This window comes from Lontra canadensis, unplaced genomic scaffold (genome assembly GCF_010015895.1).
Source record: "Lontra canadensis isolate GAN:19392208 unplaced genomic scaffold, GSC_riverotter_1.0 scaffold33, whole genome shotgun sequence".
NCBI lineage: Eukaryota > Metazoa > Chordata > Mammalia > Carnivora > Mustelidae > Lontra > Lontra canadensis.
The window spans coordinates 7,245,110-7,266,348 of NW_022631027.1; the positions used below are offsets into that span (position 1 = coordinate 7,245,110).

At 34.8% G+C, this 21,239-nt stretch overlaps 1 protein-coding gene across 3 annotated transcripts in view; it reads left to right on the forward strand.

Annotated features, from left to right (window-relative positions):
* Window positions 1–21,239, forward strand: part of FNBP1L (formin binding protein 1 like) — a 98,835-nt gene that overhangs the window by 53,606 nt on the left and 23,990 nt on the right. For all 3 annotated transcript variants that reach the window (XM_032867158.1, XM_032867159.1, XM_032867160.1), the window contains exons 3-6: window positions 9,359–9,412; window positions 10,649–10,796; window positions 11,540–11,602; window positions 17,568–17,672. In XM_032867158.1, the coding sequence (XP_032723049.1) occupies window positions 9,359–9,412; window positions 10,649–10,796; window positions 11,540–11,602; window positions 17,568–17,672 (370 nt within the window). The remainder of the gene's footprint in view (window positions 1–9,358; window positions 9,413–10,648; window positions 10,797–11,539; window positions 11,603–17,567; window positions 17,673–21,239) is intronic.

Consider the following 21,239-nt stretch of genomic DNA (forward strand, 5'->3'; position numbering starts at 1 on the left):
TGGCAGATGGACTGCTATCTTGTAGCCAGTCCTCCTCCTATAATAGCTTTATTGACATATCATTTACATACCATAAAATTTACCCTTTAAAGTATACAATTCAGTCGTTTTTAGTATATTCACAGAGTTTTCAAACCATCGCTATTATTTAATTTTAGAACATTTTTATCATTGTAAAAAAGAAACCCCTGTACCTATCTGCAGTCATTCCCCATTCACCCCTCCCTCAAGCCCTGGCAACCACTAATCTATTTCTGTCTTTGTGTATTTGCCTGTTCTAATTAACTGAGTTTTTTTATCTTTTTCTGTTGATATATCACCAGAAGTAATTAATGTGTAGCACATAGATTTGCTCATGTTTGAATTAATAAAGTAATTCATCCACAAAAATGATTTTTGGTGGTGTTTCAGATAATCATGAGTAAGAACCACAGGTAAAGAGTATTTAGTTAGACTTCCTTAATATGGCATAGAAGTGCCTCTGTTGCCTCCCATATACCTTTCCAGCCTGACTGACTACCATTGTTTGATTCACGGTTGGTGTTCAGCAACATGAACCGATTTATAGGTCTTCCTAAATGATGTAATTTTTCTCTTCCGTGCCTATGCTTATTAGATCTTCTCTATTCAGGCTCCTCCCAGGGCCTGCTGGTTGTCTAGTTCTTGTTCACCTCTTCTCAGGGTATGTCAGGAAGTAAGCAATTTCAGACTTTCTCTTTTGGGGAATCCCCTCTATAGAATCTTCTGTTGTTCTTACTGTATTATGTTATGTAAAAGTGTTTTATATATTTGATTTCTCTAGGCCAGAGTTCTCTGAACTTTTATTGCTTACCTATAAAAACTGAACCGTGCATGCATAATTTTTTAATAATGTACATGTACTAGTGTAGTAATGTGTTAAATATTTTTTAACCTTTTTTTTTAAGATTTTATTTATTTATTTGACAGAGAGAGAGACCACACGTAGGCAGAGAGAGATGGGGGGAAGCAGGCTCCCTGCTGAGCAGAGAGCCCAATGTGGGACTTGATCCCAGGACCCTGAGATCATGACCTGAGCTGAAGGCAGAGGCTTAACCCACTGAGCCACCCAGGCGCCCTAATGTGTTAAATATTAATAAAACTTCTAAAATTTATTTATTTTTAAAGATTTTACTTGAGAGAGACAGAGATAGTGAGAGAGCACAAAGTAGGAGAGAGGGAGAAGCAGGCTCCCCACTGAGCAAGGAGCCTAAGGCAGGATTTGATCCCAGGAATCATGACCTGAGCTGAAGGCAGATGCTTAACCAGCTGAGCCACACAGGCACCCCTAAAATTTATTTTTAATAGTAGTGTAGTTGACATGTTATATTAGTTTCAGATGTACAATATAGTGATTTAAACATTTAAACTAAACATATATTGTATAGTGACAGATAGTAACTACACTCATCAGAGTGATACATGTATCATATATATATACAATTATTGCAATATAATTGACTCTTTTGCCTATGCTGTACTTTAAATCCTTGCAACTTACTTATTTTATAACTGGAAGTTCTTACCTCTTAACCCCCTTCACCTGTTTCACAGCCGTGTCCTCCATCCCTTCCTCTCTTGCAACCAGCAGTTTATTCTTCATATTTATAACCCTGTTTCGTTTTATGTGTTTGTTCATCTTTCTTTCCTTCTTTTCTTCTTTTCCTTCCTTTTCCTTTTCTTTCCTTCCTTCCTTCCTTCCGTTCTTTCTTAAGATTTCACACATAAGCAAAATCATACGGCATTTGTCTTTGTCTTATTTATTTCATGTAGCATAATATTCTTTAGGTCCATCCATGTTGTCACAAACGGCAAGGTTTGATGCTTTTTTATGGCTGAGTAGTACTCCTGTGTGAGTGTGTGTGTGTGCGCGTGTGTGTGCGCACACGCGCACACGCGCACATTCCACATCTTTATACATTCGTATATCGATTGGCACTTAGGTTGCTTCCATATCTTGACTATTATAAATAATTCTGCAATAAATGTGGGTGTGCATACATATTCTTGAATTAGTATTTTCATTTTCTTTGGGTAAATATCCAGAAGTGGAATTACTGGATCATCTGATATTTCTGTTTTGTAAAATTTGGAGGAACATCCACACTATTTTCCACAGTGGCTGCACCAACAGGGCACATGTGTGCCCTTTTCTCCATGTCCTCACCAACACTTGTTTCTTTTCCATTTTCTTTTTCTTTCTTTTTTTTTTTTTTTAACATATAATGTATTATTTGTTTCAGGAGTACAGGTCTGTGATTTATCAGTCTTACACAATTCACCGCGCTCACCAAAGCACATACCCTCCCCAGTGCCCATCACCAGGCCATCCCATCCCTCCCACCCCCCTCCACTCCTGCAACCCTCAGTTTGTTTAACACTTGTTTCTTTCTTTCTTTTTTTTTTTTAAGATTTTTTTTATTTATTTGACAGAGATCACAAATAGGCAGAGAGGCAGGCAGAGAGAGAGAGAGAGAGAGAGAGGGAAGCAGGCTCCCTGCTGAGCAGAGATCCTGATGCGGGGCTCGATCCCAGGACCCTGGGATCACGACCTGAGCCAAAGGCAGAAGCTTTTTAACCCACTGAGCCACCCAGGCGCCCCTTAACACTTGACTCTTGTCTTTTTGGTACTAGCCATTCTGACAGGTATGAGGTGATTTGTCGGTGTTTTGATTTTCATTTCCTTGATGATTAGTGATGTTGATCATCTTTTCATGTGTTAGTTGGCCATCTGTGTCTTCTTTGGAAAAATGTCTGTTTAGATGCTCTGCCCATTTTTAATCCGATTGTTTGGGGGTTTTTTGGTGTTGTATGAGTTCTTTATATATTTTAGATATGAACCTCTATTGGAGATATCATTTGTACATTTCTTCCATTTAGTATGTTGCCTTTTCATTTTGTTGATGGTTGTTTTTGTTGCCTTTGCCTGAGAAGACAGGCCCAAAAACAAAGTGCTAAGACCAATGTTCAGAAGTTTACTGCCTATGTTTTCTTTTAGGAGTTTTATGGTTTCAGATCATTAATCTTTTTTTTTTTTTTAAGATTCTATTTATTTATTTGACAGAGATCACAAGTAGGCAGAGAGGCAGGCAGGGGGGTGGGGGAAGCAGGCTCCCTGCTGAGCAGAGAGCCCAGTGTAGGGCTCAATCCCAGGACCCTGGGATCATGACCTGAGCCAAAGGCAGAGGCTTTAACCCACTGAGCCACCCAGGCACCCTTCTTTAATTCATCTTAAGTTTATTTTTGTGTATGGTGCAAATAAGTCATTCGCTTTCATTCTTTTGCACATAGCTGTCCATTTTTCCTAATAGCTTTTATTGAAGAGACTGGCTTTTCTGCATTGTATATTCTTGCCTTCTTTGTCAAGGATTAATTGGCCATATAAATATAGGTTTATTTCTGGGCTCTCTTTCTGTTCTCTTGATCCATGTATCTAAGTATCTATGGTATCTAACAGTACCATACTGTTTTGAGCACTATAGCTTTATGGTATATCTTGAAATCTGGGGTTGAGATACCTCTAGCTTTGTTTTTTCAAGTTTGCTTTGGTTATTCAGGGTCTTCTGTGGTCCCATACAAATTTTAGGATTGTTTGTTTAGTTCTGGGAAAAACTGGTATTTTGATAGGGATTTCATTGAATGTGTAGATCGCTTTGGGTAGTATGGTCATTTGAACAGTCTTAGTTTTTTCAATCCATAAGCATGAAATATCTTTCCATTTATTTATGTCATCTTTAATTCCTTTAATCATCTTTTTATAATTTTCAGAATATAAATCTTTAACCTCTTTGATTAACTTTATTCCCAGGTATTTTACTCTTTTTGATGCAGTTATAAATAGGATTAATTTCTCTTCCTGCTACTTTGTTATTAGTTTATAGAAACAACAGTATACTAATTTTGTATCCTGCAGCTTTACTGAATTCATTAATTCTTAGCTCATTTATAGTTTTTGGTAGGCTCTTTAGGGTATGGTTTTGTGTCATCTGTCAATAGTGACAGTTTTACTTATTCCTTACAAATATGGATGCTTTTTATTTCTTTTTCTTGTCCAATTACTCTGGCTAGAACTTCTAGTATTATGTTGAATAAAAGTGACAAAAGTGGTCATCCTTGTCTTGTTCCTGATCTTAGAGGAGAAGCTGCTTTTCACCATTGAGTATGATGTTAGCTGTGGGCTTATCATGTATGGGCTTTGTTGAGTAATGTTCCCTATATCTCTACTTTGTTGAGCAATTTTATCCTGAATGGATGTTGAATTCTTTTCCTACATCTCTTGAGATTATCATATAATTTTTATCCTTTGTTGTGTTAATGTGATATATCAGTCTGATTAACTTAGGAATATAAGCCATTCTTGCATCCCTGCTATAAATCCCACTTAATTGTGTTGAATAATTTTAAAAAATCTATTGTTGAATGTAGTTGACTAATATCTTATTGAGGATTTTGCATTATGTTTATCGGGAATATTGACCTAATTTTCTTTTTTTGTAGTGTCTTTGGTTTTGGTATCAGGGTAATGCTCGTTACGTAGAATGAATTTGGAAGCCTTTATTTAATTTTTTTTTTCTCTAATTTTTTGGAATAGTTTGAGAAGGATGGATATTAATTCTTTTTTAAATGTTTGGTAAAATTCATATGTGAAGCCATTTGCTCATACACTTTTTTTGTTATGAGTTTTTTTCGTTGTTTCTGAGTCAAATTAGTAGTTATTAATGTGTTCAAATTCTTTTTCTTCCTGATTCATTCTTGAAATTAATGCTTGCTTTTTTTCTGGGAACTTGTCCTTACTTCTACATTGTCCAGTTTGTTGGTGTATACTTTTTCATTGTAGCCTCATAATCCATTTTATTTCTGTGGTATTGGTTGTAACTTCCCTCCTCTTTCATTTTTGATTTTGAGTCCTCTCTTTTTTTCTTTTCTTTTTTTTTTTCAAAGATTTTATTTATTTGACAGACAGGGATCACAAGTAGGAAGAGAGGCAGGCAGAGAGAGAGAGAGGAGAAAGCAGGCTCCCCGCGGAGCAGAGAGTCCAACGTGGGGCTCGATCCCAGGACCCTGGGATCACGACTTGAGCCAAAGGCAGAGGCTTTAACCCACTGAGCCACCCAGGTGCCCACCTCTCTTTTTTTCTTGATGAGTCTGACTAAAGGTTTATTAATTGTTTATTTTTTGAAGAAACAGCTATTAGTTTTGATATTTTCTATTTTTTTTTAAAGATTTTATTTATTTATTTGACAGAGAAATCACAAGTAGGCAGAGAGAGAGACAGGAGGAAGCAGGTTCCCTGCCAAGCAGAGAGCCCGATGCAGGACTCGATCCCAGGACCCTGAGATCATGACCTGAGCCGAAGGCAGAGGCTTAACCCACTGAGCCACCCAGGCGCCCCAATATTTTCTATTTTTTTAAGTCTCTATTTCATTTATTTCTGCTGTGATCTTTATTATTTCCTTCCTTCTGTTAACTTCGGGTTTTGTTCTTTTCTAGCTCTTTTAGATGTGAGGTTAGATTGTTTGAGATTTTTCTTTTATCACTATAAACTTTCCTCTTAAAGAACTGCCTTTGCTGTGTCTCAAGGGTTTTCAGTGTCAAGTTTACATTTTCATTTGTCTCAAAGTATTTTATTATTTTCTTTGATTTCTTTGTTGACTTATTGGTTACTTAGTTGCATATTGTTTAGCCTCCAGGTGTTTTTGTTTTTTCCAGTTTTTTCTTTGTGATTGATTTTTCAGTTTCCTACTGTTGTGTTCAGAAAAGATGCTTGATACGAAGTCAGTGTTTTTAAATTTATCGAGACTTGTTGTGTAGCCTAAATGTGATATCTCCTGGAGAATGTTCCATGTATACTTGAAAAGAATGTATTCTGTTCTTTTTGGGTGGAATGCTGTATGTATCTGTGAAGTGCATCTGCTCTGATGTGTTGTTCAAAACCAATGTTTCCTTGGAAATTTTGTGTATACACAGTGTATCCATTGATGTAAGTGTAGTGCTAAAGTCCCCCTACTATTTACTGTATTACTGTCAATTTCTCCTTTTATGTCTATTAATGTTTGACTTATATATTTAGGTACTTCTGTGTTGGGTGCATAGATATTTATAGTTGTTGTATTCTCTTATTGGATTAATCTCTTTATCATTATGTAAGGGGCATATTTGTCTCTTGTTAAAGTCTTTGTTTTAAAGCCTGTTTTATCTGATACAAGTATTGCTACCTCAGCTTTTCTTGTTTCCATTTTCCTGGAATATCTTTTTCCATCCCTTTACTTCCAGTCTGTCTGTATCTTTAGGTCTGAAATGAGCCTCTTGTAGGCAGCATATAGATAGGTCTTGTTTTTGTTTTTGTTTTTTAATCTATTCAGTCACCTTCTCTCTTTTGATTGGAGAATTTAGTTTATTTACATTTAAGATAATTACTGATATGTATATCCTGATTGCTGTTTTGTTAATAGTTTTCTGGTTGTTTTTGCAGTTCTTGTTTTTTTTTTTTTTCCTTGCTTTTTTCCCCGTGTGATTTGATGACTTTTTTTAGTGTTTTGCTGGATTCTTTTTATTTTTTATATATGTGTTACTGGGTTTTGGTTTGTGGTTACAATGAGGTTCATGTATAACATGCTATGTATACATGCTATGTATAACATGCTGTGGTCACTTAAGTTTCTAAAAGCACTACATTCTTCCCCTCCCTTTGTTTTACTTGTTTAACATATATATTTTACATCTTTTTATTTTGTGTATCCTTTAACTCATTATTGTAGATAAAATTGATTTTACTACTTTGTCTTTTAACCATCATACTACTTCTATGAGTGAGCTACCATTTTTACCATATATTTGCTTTTACTAGTGAAATGTTTTCTTTCATAATTTTTTCTAGTTGTGGCCTTTTCTGCTCCAAGAAGTCCCTTAAACACTACTTATAAAGTAGGTTTAGTAGTGATGGAGTCCTTTAACTTTGTTTGCCTGGGAAACTCTCTCTCCTGAATGAATTCTGAATTCTGAGTGATAACCTTACTGAGTAGAGTATTCTTGGTTGTAGGTTTTTTTGTTTTTTTTTGTTTTTTTCTATTTTGGCATGTTGAATATATCATGCTGTGGGCTGCAGAGTTTCTACTGAATAGTCGAAACTATAGACTTAGGTGGTTGTTTCCTTCTACATAATATTTACTTTTTTGTCTTGCTGCTTTAAGATTCTGTCTTTTTAATTTTTGACATTTTAATTATTATGTGCTTTGGGGTAGACGTCTTCAAGTTTATCTCCTTTGGGGCTTTCTTTCCTTCCTTGACTTGGATATCTGTTTTATTTCTCAAGTTAGGGAATTTTTCAGCTGTTCTTCTTCAGATAATTTTTTTCCCTCTCTTTCTCTTTAACATCTGGTACCCCCAAAATGCAAATGTTGGTATGCTTGATGTTGCCCAAAGGTCACTTAATCTATTCTTTTATTTTTATTTATTTATTTATTTATTTATTTATTTATCTAAAAGGATTTATTTATTTATTTATTTATTTGAGAGAGAGAGAGAGAGAGTTAGTGAGAGAGGAGAGGGACCAAGGAATAAAACCTCCACCAGACTCCCCACTGAGTGTGGAACCCGATACCAGGTCTGATCCCAGGACCCTGAGATCATGGCCTGAGCTGAAACCAGGAGTAGGATGCCTAACTGACTGAACTACCCAGGTGCCCTGTGAGTTTTTTTATTAATTCGATAAATATTAATCCTTATCAATGTCTTGCCTGTTCTTTCCCCCATTGTTCAGGGTGTTAAGACTTTCTCTTGTTTATCATAGCACCCTTTGTTACTTTTATCATAGCATTTATTATGCTTTATATTGTAATTATTGGTATATATTTATCTTCTTTCAATAGAGTATAATATCTTGAGCGTGGGTACTCTGATTTCTTAAGTTCCCAGTAGCTTGCACAGTGCCTAGCATATAGTAGATAATTATCAAATGGATAAGCTGAATTAAGTGGAAAGAATCAATGATGATTTGAGAATTATTAAGACAATGATTCTTTTGAAGTATTTATTTGAAAGACCATAGGGCCATTTAGTTTTTAAATGCCTACAGATTAAAGCAGTGTATCTCATTATTTGTGTTGATGGATTAGTTTCTTTTTAAGTTTCCAGTTCATTATATATTAATGCTTTTGTAAAATACAGTAAAAATTTAGTACTAGGAAAATGACATAAAAGGAGATATAAAATATAGGCACCAGTTTTTTTATTATTAGATTCAACAGACAAAATTATTCTCAAGTTCTGTACTTAGCTTTTTGTGGATTGGTAACAAAGAGTCTGTGTACCTTTACTGTCCATTGACCATATTTTGAGAACTGTACAAAGCACTGGTAAATGCTTTACAAATGTTATCCACTTTAATATTCATAACACCATAGTGTTTAGGTACTATTATCACCATTGATAGGAAACCAGGCAAGTAAATTACCTACGGACACATAGATGGCCACACAAAACGGTTAGGATTCAAACCCAAGTAGTCCATTCTGACTTCACAGTACATGTTCTAGTCTCCTCTGAGTTTGCAAAGGTGAGATAAGGTAGCATTTTAGGCTGAGACTGTGTAGAATGAACATGGATGCAGGCAAAGAAAGTTGAACAAGTATAAATATAATTAATTTGCTTAAAAAAGAGAATGTTAAGGGTCATAAAAGCAGAGTTATGGAGGATGTTGTTCTTTTATCCTGTGAGTCTGCATCTGTTCGCCTGTTACTCTTAGTTCATACTAAAATTCCTGATTTGCAGAACAAAATAGTGATGGTATTTCTTTGAAATACTTGTCTTTTTGCTCTGGCTCAGTTTAGTAGACTGAAATTTGTTTCTTCTATTCTTTGTACTTTGCTTATTCTCACCTCTATTATTTGACAGCGTAATCATCCAAATTATTATGATTACATTCATACAAACACAGAAATAACATTTCTTTTTATAGGTATCAGTATTTCAAGAACAAAGTATAGGGATCATATGATGTTAATGGTAGTAGAGGATTATGTTGCTGTCTTGTTTTATGTCATTAAATTCTTGATACCATGAAATTGTCAATTTTTAGAATATTTCAGTTTCAACAATAGTATTTTTTTTTTTTTAACATATAATGTATTATTAGCCCCAGGGGTAACAGGTCTGCAAATCGCCAGGCTTACACACTTCACAGCACTTCATAGCATGTACCCTCCCCGGTGTCCATAACCCAACTACCCTCTCCCTACTCCCCTACCCCTAGCAACCTTCAGTTTGTTTTGTGAGATTAAGAGTCTCTTATGGTCAACAATAGTATTTTTTATACTTTAAAAAACTTTTTTTCTTCCTGTAGAAATCTGGTTAAGAAGTACTGTCCCAAACGTTCCTCCAAAGATGAAGAACCAAGGTAAATTATATACCTGTTTATTATTGCATATTAAAATAAAGAAACTTATATTTCTGTTATTTAGTAAAATAAATATGCTGGTAGCCCTTTATAATGATTTTTTAAAGTTGTAATTAAAAAAATCACATGTTCTTAAATAAGAAAGTATTTATTCGAATAAGAAAGAATATTTCATTGGGCTCAGTTTTCTGAAATAGTTGAAAGTATGGGTTTCCAAATAAAATGTGGACTGGGACTGTACTTGAGTGATTTAGTCTTCAAAAGAAAAGGGTATTTTCCGCATACTTTATTTTGCAGTTGTTAGTTTGTCAGATTCTTGCTTTTACTCTTACAGGTATTAAAACAGTTTAGCTGATTAGTTTAAAGGGATAACAGAAAGGAATAAGGTTTTCAGAGTAACCTTGGAACTCTGAACAAAAGTTTAGGAATTGCTAATGAGCTTTTTGGTAGTCTTAAACAGGGATATGTGGATGGTTGTAAAATACAGAAACAAAGAAACTAGACTTAAAACAACTTTGTGTATAATTGTTAATTGTTAGGATTCTTAAGTTTAGCGTTAATGGAGTATTATCTGAGTTACTTGCCTTCAGCTGAAAGAGTGTTCAGGCAGTGTATTTAGAATAGATCCATACATTTTAATACAGCAATTCTCTTTGTTTCTCTCCTTCTCTCCACACACATTTTTTTACCCTTATTGCCCCTTCCTACCCCTCTTTGGTGCCAACCATAATGGCACTTTACTTCCATTCAGGATGTGGTCAGGCATACAAGCAGCTGTGTCCAGAGCTGATAGCAAAATTGTTCTGTAGATCAGCCATCGAGATGCATTTGAGTGGTATGATTGGCAGGTTCTGTCCTCGAGAGCAAGCACATCATCTCTGCAACAGGTTCAGCTGCCAGTCCTAGGAATCCCAGCTCATTCCCCAGCTCAGGCCAGTCAATTGACTACTTAAGAGATTCCAGTATGCTAAAAGAGCCTGCAGGTAGTATTCTTACTATTTTTTGACCCCATATATCCCTTTATTTATAAATTAAGACTACTTGAAGATATACAAACATACAACTTGAGCTAAATGTAGTATTCTTTTCATATAGAGTTAATTTGGAGCTACTAGTAGAGAGTTAGGTTGAGTATGTTAAAATTTGTCAAGTGTCAGGGTCAATCCTTACCTCATGGAAAACATTTTTAAAGAAAAAATACATAAATTTCACCATTTTTTAATATGTTTTTGTCAGGTTTACCTCGTGTATAGCCTTTTTTAACATCCTTAACGAGTTAAATGACTATGCAGGACAGCGAGAAGTAGTAGCAGAAGAAATGGCGCACAGAGTTTATGGTGAATTAATGAGATATGCTCATGATCTGAAAACTGAAAGAAAAATGGTAATTATTGTTTTCATTCAGTTATATAGTACATGAAATGTTTTCACATGATTACTTTGCTTTTTAAAGTAACATTCAGTATAAACTGGTTTGCTATTTCGGTTTCTTTTAACTAAAATTATCTTAAGATACTCTTGCTAATTTGTGATCCTTTGGGTTTAAGACCAAGATTCGGTAACTTATAGCCCATGGGCCAAATCTAGCTTACTGCCTCTTTTTCTTAGTTCCTCATGAGCTAAGAATGGTTTGTAATATTTTGGATAGTTGAAAAGAAAATCAAAAATATTTCATGGCATGTGAAAATTGTTTGAAATTCACATTTCATTGACTATAATTAAAGTGTTATTGAAACACACCTACACTCATTTACTTATGTATTTCCTGTGGCTGCTTTTGTATTATATCAGAAAGGTTGAATATTTGTAACCAAGACCACATAGTTTGCAAAAACTTAAGATATTTATCTGACCCTTTATAGAAAACACTTGTCAACCTCTACTCAAGTCATGTCTTTGTCTAGAGATTGTATCTGTCTTATAGGATATACTTAAAGTATTCAGATAATACTCATTAAGTGCATTTTAGAGAGTTTTGCTTTATTAGTCTTTTCCTAGGTCTTGTTAGAGTTACATAATTAGTACCTAAAAAAATAAAGTGAAAAGTAAAGGTTTTGGGGAGTTTTTAGAATTTTAGGATTCAAATATAATTTTTTGTTTGTTTTGTTTTTTGGTTATGATCTTCAGCATCTTCAAGAGGGACGGAAAGCTCAACAGTACCTTGACATGTGCTGGAAACAGATGGATAATGTAGGTTATAATGTTTTCATGCTTATAGTTTTGTAGACTACTTAGCCCCAAATTCTCCTATGCTTCACATCTTTTGAGTTTAATATTTCTTGATGTATTTATTCTCTTTGACATTGGTGCAAAGAATGTGAAATCATTTTGTCATTTTTTTTTTCTATATGGCTTTGTATTGTACCAATTCTGTAATCTTCAGATAACTTCAGATAACTCTAAAAGTTTAGGAATATACTTTTTGATTTTGCAATAGTTACTATAAAATATTGATAAGAGGGTAGGGGTAGTGGGAGTATTAATAGTGATGTACCTCAGAAGACCATTTGACAGAGACTTAGAGGACCTAGAATCTAGTTCTGTCTTTTGATTTCTCTTGATTTCATCTTTAGCATATGAAAGATGAAGACAGTGGACTAGATTATATGAAATGTTTCTTCCAGTTTGGTGATTCTGTAATAATGTAAATCTCCCTAGTACTGGGCTCCTGGTCATAGACCATCAAATGTTAGGAAAGAAAATATTTGGTAGTATTTATAGGTAAAATTGTAAAAGTATAGTCATTATTTATTATAAAAACTTTCCAAGGGTGGGGGCTCCTGGGTGGCTGAATTGGTTGAATGGCTGACTCTTATTTTCAGCTCAGGTTGTGGTCTTGGGGTCTTGGGATCCAGCTTAGCAGAGAGCCTGCTTGGGAATTTCTGTCCCTCTCTCTTTTCCCCTCCCTCTGCTCGCTTGCACGCACTCTCTCTCTCTCAAATAAAAAATCTTTAAAAAAATAAAATAAAAAACCCCAGAATTCCAAAGGTGCTTGCTAGTGTGCTTGCTCTTAAATATTCTGGCATGCAGTCATTTGAAAAACAAGATGTCTGTAAGGAACATTGTTGTCTGCTTTCCTTAAAATTTTCTACCATATTATGTTCTGTAGAATAAGATTATTGGGGATAGTCTTACTCTATAAGGGGCACCTGCCTGACTCGGTTGAGCATCCGACTCTTGGTTTTGGCTCAGATGATGAGTTTCAGCTGTGTTGGGCTCCCTGCTGAATGCAGAGTCTGCTTCAGATTGTCCTTCTCTCTCCCTCTCTACTCCTCTGCCCCGCCCTACTCTCACAGGCTCTCTTTCTTAATAAATAATTAAAATCTTAAATATATTCTTTCTGGACTCTCAGGTTAGCAAGAAGCTAATTCTTTACTCTTTTACTTGCATATTTTTTATTATGGACACTATTCCTTGAAAATTATGCCAAAGGGAGTTTTTCCCATGTTAAATTAATTTAGTTTGTGCTAATTTAGTTTGGGAAAAGGACTTTTAGATTTGAGATTTAAAAAACCTCATGTATATACGTGTTTTTGGCCTTTTTTCTTCTTTTTTTTTTATAAATCACATATTCAGAGCTTGAAATCACATATTCTTTTTTTTTTTAAGATTTTATTTATTTATTTGACAGAGATCACAAGTAGGCAGAGAGGCAGGCAGAGAGAGAGAGGAGGAAGCAGGCTCCCTGCTGAGCAGAGAGCCCCCACTGAGCCACCCAGGTGCCCCGAAATCACATATTCTAAGAGTAAAGTTCTGCTATATAAATGTCATTGATATATGATTGTAGGCACTAGTGCTAATTGAGAATTCTTATTTATATTAATAGTCCATTTCATTTTTGTTTTCATTTTCATTCTAATTGGTTTTAACAAGACTTTTAGGGAGTGTTTACATTTATTAAATTTTAAATTACCTTACCTAGCATTCTTAGTATCTGCCACCTAATGAGTGTGGATGTATGTGTGTTTTCATTTACACATAATAACAGACTCCTACACTCATGAGTCATTGGTCCCTTTAAAAACTTATGTTGACACAAATTATTCCTGTTAATACGTGCTGACTTGCCTTTAGAACAGTTGGCAGTTACTAAGCATAAGTTAGAGGGGTCATAAGAAAGAAGCATTGAAAAAAAAATGTGAGAATGATTTCCTTAAGGCATTAACAATACCATTCAAGGTGTGTTCAGCTCAACTTACGTTTATTGAAGATATCGTTGACGTGTGCTGAGTCATGGTAAAAAGGTGAACAGTTGGGAAAAAAAGAATAAGTGACATAGTCCTTGTTTTTGTCTAACCTGCAGTCTAGTGAGGGAGACAGACAAATATAATTTTTGTGGAATATGTAGAAATATGTGCAGGATCTCATTTCTTAGTTCTGTATCTTCCTGTTTAATCAAGGAAATGAATTTGCAAAATTCCTAACATTTTTGAAATAATTGAGAGGAGATAAAGAAGTGGAAGAGACAGGCTGAGTTAGTGACAGAGTATTGAAAGTTGAGGAAAATATTTAAAAAGACTGTTATTAACCTTGGGATCATGAAAATAGGCCACACCAGCATTTAAGATGAGGGCAGAAGAGAGTAGCCTGCAAAGAAGATTTTGAAGGGATGATGAGAAATTACCAAGATAGAAGTATCAAAGATGCCAGGTCTGTCAGGCGGCTCAGGTAACAAAGTGTGCAAATTTATTAAGAATAGAGCTCAGAAATGGAGCAGTTTCAGTGTTGGTCAGTAGCTCAGTGATATCACTAAAGCTGCTTCTGCTTTCTCTGTCCACTTTTTATGTCTTGACTATGTTGGCTTTTTCCCTCAGGCTTGTCTCCTTATGGTCAACAGCCCCCTTAAGCTGCCAGGCACCACATCCTTTCAGCTGCATGCGGAAGCAGGAAAAAGAAAGCATTTCTCTTTTAACTGTTCCTTTTTATTAGGAAGGGAAAACTTTCAGAAAATCCCCAGCAGATTTCCTAATGGGTACCTTTGACAGGATTAGATTACTTGACCATGCTCTAGCTGTGCGGAGGCTGGTAAAGCAAGTTTCAGCTATTTTCAGGCTTTACCCTGGGAGGTGGGCTCTTCTAAGAAGGGGTGGGGGAATAGAAGTGGCTGCTGATTAGTCTGGCATGTAAAGGGTGAAGGATGGGGAGTCTTTTCTGGAGGAGTGTATTCCTATATTGTATAATGATATCTTTCAGGGAAGGAGAATTTTTAATATTACTGCATTAGTATTTTTAATATTGTACTAGTGATTCTTTAGCTGTTGCACTGAAATTAAATTTTTCACAAATAATAAGATGTCTAATATAAAAGTAATTTTGTATATAGTAGCTTCACATTGAAACAAAATTAGTAGCCTGTAGCTACTCAGTTTGAAAACAGTATGAACTGAGTTTCAGAGAAGTAAATGTGGAAATTTATTTTTAATGTGGAAATTTAATAGGAAAGTGACATTCTGAATATTATGTGCATTCAGATATATTTGTGTGGTTTGAATAAATTGTACATGTCTCATTTGGTATTTTTATACTAATCAAAATGGTACATTTAAAGAATTTGTAAAATTTTCTGAGCACATTCATTTATGTTAATTGTATAGGTATGTCTGATTCTAGCTATATGACAATCTGAGCTAACTCAGAAACCTCTTGTTTAGAAATACTTTGCTATAATAGCTAAAATATTTTTTATTGTATTTTAAGTTCTTAGAACTAAGAGAAAGGGAAATCTATTACTAACTGCTAGAAAAAGGGTAAACTAGAGGCCAGAGCAGTAGGTTTATGAGCTGATACAGTGACATTTGAAGAATAAGGGCAGGGGTATTGGAGTGTGGTGGTTTATTGGACCTTGGTAAGGGTTTACGTTTTAATATACAGGGACAGAGATGATGTTTTAGCTCTATATGTTGTAGAGAGTTAGAAGTGATAAACCTGTGTAAAATTTTGAACCTTCAAAGGACTAGCCCTTTAGTGAAAGATGGACTGTAAGAACTCTGCCCATTGGTCAAAGGAGACAGCAGAGAAATTTGTCTTTGTCTGAAGGTCAAAGGAGAAGAGGTGTCTTGTGAAAAATTTAGACTTTGACCTTATAGTTACGAGGTTTGGAACCCAGATTTGCCCTGTGTGTAGTTTTGTAATCCCCAAGATAAGAAATAGATATCTAACTTGTTCTAATGAGGTTGTTAGCTACATAGAAAATGTTGACATCCTCTGCTTTCTTCTGAGTGATTCTCAGAATACAGTAGCAAGGGGTATGTTTTTCCAGGTACGAAATTGAGGAGTCCTCTGGGGAATCTAACTAGCTTGAGAGGAAAGACTTACAGATAACAATAGTAGGATTTCTCCGAGGAAACTGCCTGGCCATATTACCCTAGAGGAAGAGACAATAATCCAAAAGCCCCACCTGTAGAAAACTTTCATTTAGCTTTTAAAATAAGAACAGAGAGGCACGGAACCTCAGACATTTAGAGAAAACAACTAATGTAAATAATAAAGACCAAAACTTTGGCATGGGGGTGCAGCTTTGAAGAAACAACTATGAAAGGAAATAGAAAATAGCAAAAACAATCAAAACATTTGAAACACTATTAATATTCTGAAAGGGAATAGAGAAGATACTATATCTGTGAAATAGGAATAAGATGCTGTCAAAGAAGGAACACACACACAAAGAAGAACTTTAGGATAGCAGAAATGAAAAACACATTAGAAAAAAATAAAATTGAAGAACTCTTTCAAAGTAGAGCAGAATGATAGAAATTGAAAATACAAGAAAAGTAGAGGGTTCATCCTATAGGTTCATTTTCAAGGTAATAAGCATTCTATAAAAGAGAAAACACTGAAAATGGACAGACAAAAATAATTCAAGAAAATTTTCCCGGAATGGAAAGACACGAGTTTCCAGATTGAAAGGATTTTCTAGGTGCTCAGCACAGTGGACTCAGAGCAAGACATATCTTCCTGAAATTTCAGAACCGTTAGGAGAGAGAAGATGCTTACCAGCCTCCAGAGTGGAAAACAAAACAAACATGTTTTATGCAGAGGATCAGGAATCAGAATGGGATCAGGAAGCCAGAAGATACTTTACATTGCTGAAGGAAGACAATTTCTGACAGCATCATACCCAGCCAAATTTTATCAATTGAAAGTGATGGTAAAGGTATTTTTGGCCACGGAGAAATTTGAAATGAAAATGATGAAAATTACCTCCTGCAGATCTTTTAGGAAGCTGTTGCTGAATGTATTCTAGCAAAATAAGGAACCAGGAATGGGGAAGGTGTGGAATTGGGAAATATGAATTTAAAATCAAAAGGGGAGGTGAAAGGAATCGGCAATGATGGTGAAGGGAATTTTAAGGAAGCAGCTATGCAATAGGTCTAGTTTGGCTAAGTAGTCCAAATTTCAGTAGATCAAGGCCTTTGGAAGAGATTTCATTAAGAAAATAAAATGGATAGAATTCTGAATATGTTTGAATTAACTGAGGAGAGATTTTTAAAGAACTGTGCACACTACAGTGGAATTAGAAAAAAATATGTTGAAAACTAAGCAAAGATAAAAAATTAAGTCCAGGAGTAAAAAAAAGAAAGTATGCTGGAAAGGAAATAAGGTACATATCACACAGCTCTGTTGTGAATAGCTTTTACAAAGTCATAGTCATTTGAATTAAGTGAAAATTTTAAAGGCCTGGTTCTGGGCTAACGGTATTCCTGGGACACCTGGAAGAAACAATTTGAAGCCACTTTGGAGGGAGGACATTTCCATATTCCACCACAAAAAATGAAAAGCAAACACCAAAACCAACCAGCTAAACAAACCTACAAAACCAAACACAAAACATGAAACAAACCAATAAAGTCCTTCTGAAGGTGAGCTTATAATAAAAAATTATAAAATACATGTGATTTTTTTCTTATTGGCAAATGATGAAGTATATTATAAATATTAACTCAGTCATGCCTGTGATTTTTTTTTCCTTCACAGTCTATAGTGTCTGATATTTAAGTCATATGGATTGATTATAATGCTAACATTTCTTTCCTAATTTAGAAAAATTTTATTTTTAGTATGTAATTCTATACAATGTACAGTTGCAGCACTTTAAATTTATTTTTTAATGAGATAATTCTGTATCTCAGTGTGATATTTTAATTTTTTTAAACAGAGTAAAAAGAAATTTGAAAGAGAATGTAGAGAGGCGGAAAAGGCACAACAGAGTTACGAAAGATTGGATAATGATACTAATGCAACCAAGGCAGATGTTGAAAAGGTAAGAAATAATCCACACTGACTTCGATATCAAAATATCATTATTTACATATGGAAAATAGTTATAATGTTTGTATTGGTAGTTTTCCCCAGAGAAAAATTATGTCTAAATCTAAAATATACAAATATTTGTGTACTTCCATATCACAAGTTAGTCTGAGAAAGTAGTTAATACGTGTTACTTTATTTTATTCTAATGTCTTAACTGCATTCAGAATGCATAAGAAAGAAATGGTTACTATTGAGAATGAGTTTCTATCCTATTCCAAAACAATAGAAAGTCTAAGGTAAGGGATGCCTGGGTGGCTCATTTGGTTAAGCGACTGCCTTCAGCTCAGGTCACGATCCTAGGGTCCTGGGCTCCTATCCTGTGTTGGGCTCCCTGCTCAGCAGGGAGACTGCTTCTCCCTTTGCGTGCTCTGCCTGCCACTCCCCCTGCTTGTGCTCACACTCTCTGACAAATATATAAATAAAAATTTTTAAAAAAAAAAGTCTAAGGTAAGTTGATGGGGTGTGCAAATGGGAGTTGGGTAGTGTGGTTCCCCAACTTGACACAAGGCAAAACAAGATCAAAGTGTCAGAGGTATGTGATGTTAGCTGTTTATGTGTTTGTTTGTTTCATTCATTCATTCATTCATTTTGGGAAACTGAACTCTCTTGTCACTAACTGACCTGGGTCAGATGTTCTGTAACATTAACTATTTGTATGATCAGCCCTGTAACTTATGCTGCTTAGGTTTTCCTTCTCCCCTGCTATATGCTCTTTATCTTAGAACATTTGACTTAGTGATGGAGCTGAAATGTTGGGATTTTGAACCTTACTCCATATTTTTGTATATACAAAGGCCCACCATTTGTATATTTTCAATTTAGGATTTTATAATTCTCTATAAGATTAGAACAAGAAAAAAGTAAGGAAGGGAGTAGTGATTTATTTTCTGCATTCCGTTTTCTTTATCATTTTAAAGCTATAAAATTATATAAAATCCAGATTTTACAATTACCTTAAAGGCCTTCTAGTATAACTTGTGAGGCTTTTATTTTTTCTACCTGGTTTTTTGTTTTTGTTTTTGTTTTTAGATTTTATTTATTTGATAGATCACAAGCAGGTAGAGAGGCAGGCAGAGAGAGTGGGGGAAGCAGGCTCCTTGCCGAGCAGAGAGCCCCACTTGGGGCTTGATCCCAGGACCCTGAGATCATGACCTGAGCCGAAGGCAGAGGCTTAACCCACTGAGCCACCCAGGTGCCCCTTCTCCTTGATTTTTAATGACTTTAAACCTCTAATGATACTAAGTTCCGTCTTGTTGGAAATACACAGTCTTAAGGCAGTTCTCCCCACTCCCCCGCCAACGTTAGCATTTCCTTATATTGATCCCGGTCATTACTCTGTTTAAATTTCTTTGAGATACCAGAAACATATTAAATCTGTATTTTCCTCCTAATAGCTCTTTAGATATTTGTAGCATATTTTCTACCCTTAGATAAACCATCATGTTTTTTTTATTCTATGTAGGAAATTTTTCAAGTTAACTATTTTCCTTTGATATCTGTTAATTTGTTAATATCCCACATAAATTATGTTACTTCTGATTGGATGTAATAATACAGGTATGGTCTTACTGGTCCTGAGTTTGATTGCCTCCCTTGTTTTGAACACCAAATTTATGTTAATTATGGGCTAAATGTATATTGACCACTTGTTTGGATGGACTCGCATTGAGTTTATGGTTAACCCAATGTTTTTTCATATGTGGTGTGGTATGAGAACATGTTTCAGAACTTGGTATTTTAAATGCATATGTACATCTGTATCAATTATTAGACTCAACTCTGCTGTGAAGATTTTTGGATCCTGATTTTGATCATCCATATATTCATTTCCTTCCCAGCATCATGTCATGCATATAATGTGTTACCATTATTTGATAAAAATGTGGACCACAACAGTTGGAAACAGCACTGTTTAATACATGGGATTCGTCCTTTCTTGTTGTCACTGGTTCCTTAAGAACTCCTTTGACTAAACATTGTTTGAATACATAGTTTATATAGTAGACAAGTTAAGGAACTCTTTAATTGGACTCTCATTTAACTTTTTTTTCATTTTGTCTGTAAAGATATCTTTAGTGACTAATTAGGTATTTTGAAATCCAGATATAAAATGTTTAATAGTTTGACCTTATTTTCATGTTCATAATTTCCTTTTTCATGTTCATTTGTTTGCAGTTCCCTTACTTATTAGAAATTTAATTTAAGAACTATGGAGTAGAGGAATTCTATTGTAAATGACCAGGGAAGGAAGGGATCATAGTTTCAATTGAGCAACTATTGATAAAAGTTTAAAAAAAAAAAAAAGTGAAGAGGGAGCAAGCTACTTACTGATTTTCCTAAAGCAATAATACAGCGTGAGTTTACCATAACACTCCTGAACTGTACACTTAGAAATGACTAAGATGGTCAGTTTTATGTTACATGTATTGTGTATTTTACCACAATTAAAAATTTAAAGGATTTTTAATGCAATATTAAAAAATAAAAGAGAGAAGGCAATTAGTATGAAGCCCACCGTATGCCAGAGGAAGCTTCAGTTGGTATTAGCTTTCTAGTGTTATACTCCCACATACCTTGCTGGAACCTTTGCCCCATGCTTCGGCAATCACAGCTTGTGACTTTAGAACAGAAATGGTTTCTCCTGATGGAACCATTGTGAGTAGGGAATAATTTGGAATACTGTATTCCATCATAGTTTGTGGGAACAGGGAGAAGGAGAAGAAATAAATGAAATGTATACTTAAGGTCTCACATTGGAACTTCAAATGTATTTTTCTGTGAATACTTCGGGCTTGGTGTTTAGTTTCCGTAGTACTTAAGTATTGTAATCTTCAAGTACACTGTGGATTAAATGCACTTTTGTGGGCTAATTTGGTGTCTTGGCTAGCATGTATTTCCATAGGTCAGTTTGTTTCTGAATTCTGAATAACTTATGGACCTGCTGTTAGAAGGCTAGAGACTCCATTTGCAGAAAATGGAATTAAAGTAATGAAGTTTATTCACAATGTGCTTTACCGTTTCCAAAATACTGTAGTATAACATGATTTATTCCTTGAAACACTGAAAAATTGAGTTGAATTCCTACTTAGCTTTTTCTTATTACTTTAGAACAGTTGAGAAATTTATTTAGATTCCCTTTCATTAAATCTGGAATTAATGATTTTATGTTAAGTTTGTATTGTAACATTCTTATCAATATAGATGATGCTAACCTGACTCATTAAAAAAATACTTCTATAAGAGCTTGAGATGAACATAACTATATTCTAAATAAACATTCCTTAAAGTACCTCTGGTTTTTTATAGAGATGGAAATCGTTGTCAATTATTACTTTATCCAAAATTAACATTTTTATCATTATTTGATTCCACTGTGGTTCTAGTTGGATATAAGTGGATTATGTTTGAAGGCATATTTCACTACTGACTTTAACTGTCTAAAATATTTCTGTACTGTTTTTCCCTTCTGATTAAGAGCATCCTGTTTTAGGTCAGGCCATAATGTTGTCATTTATTT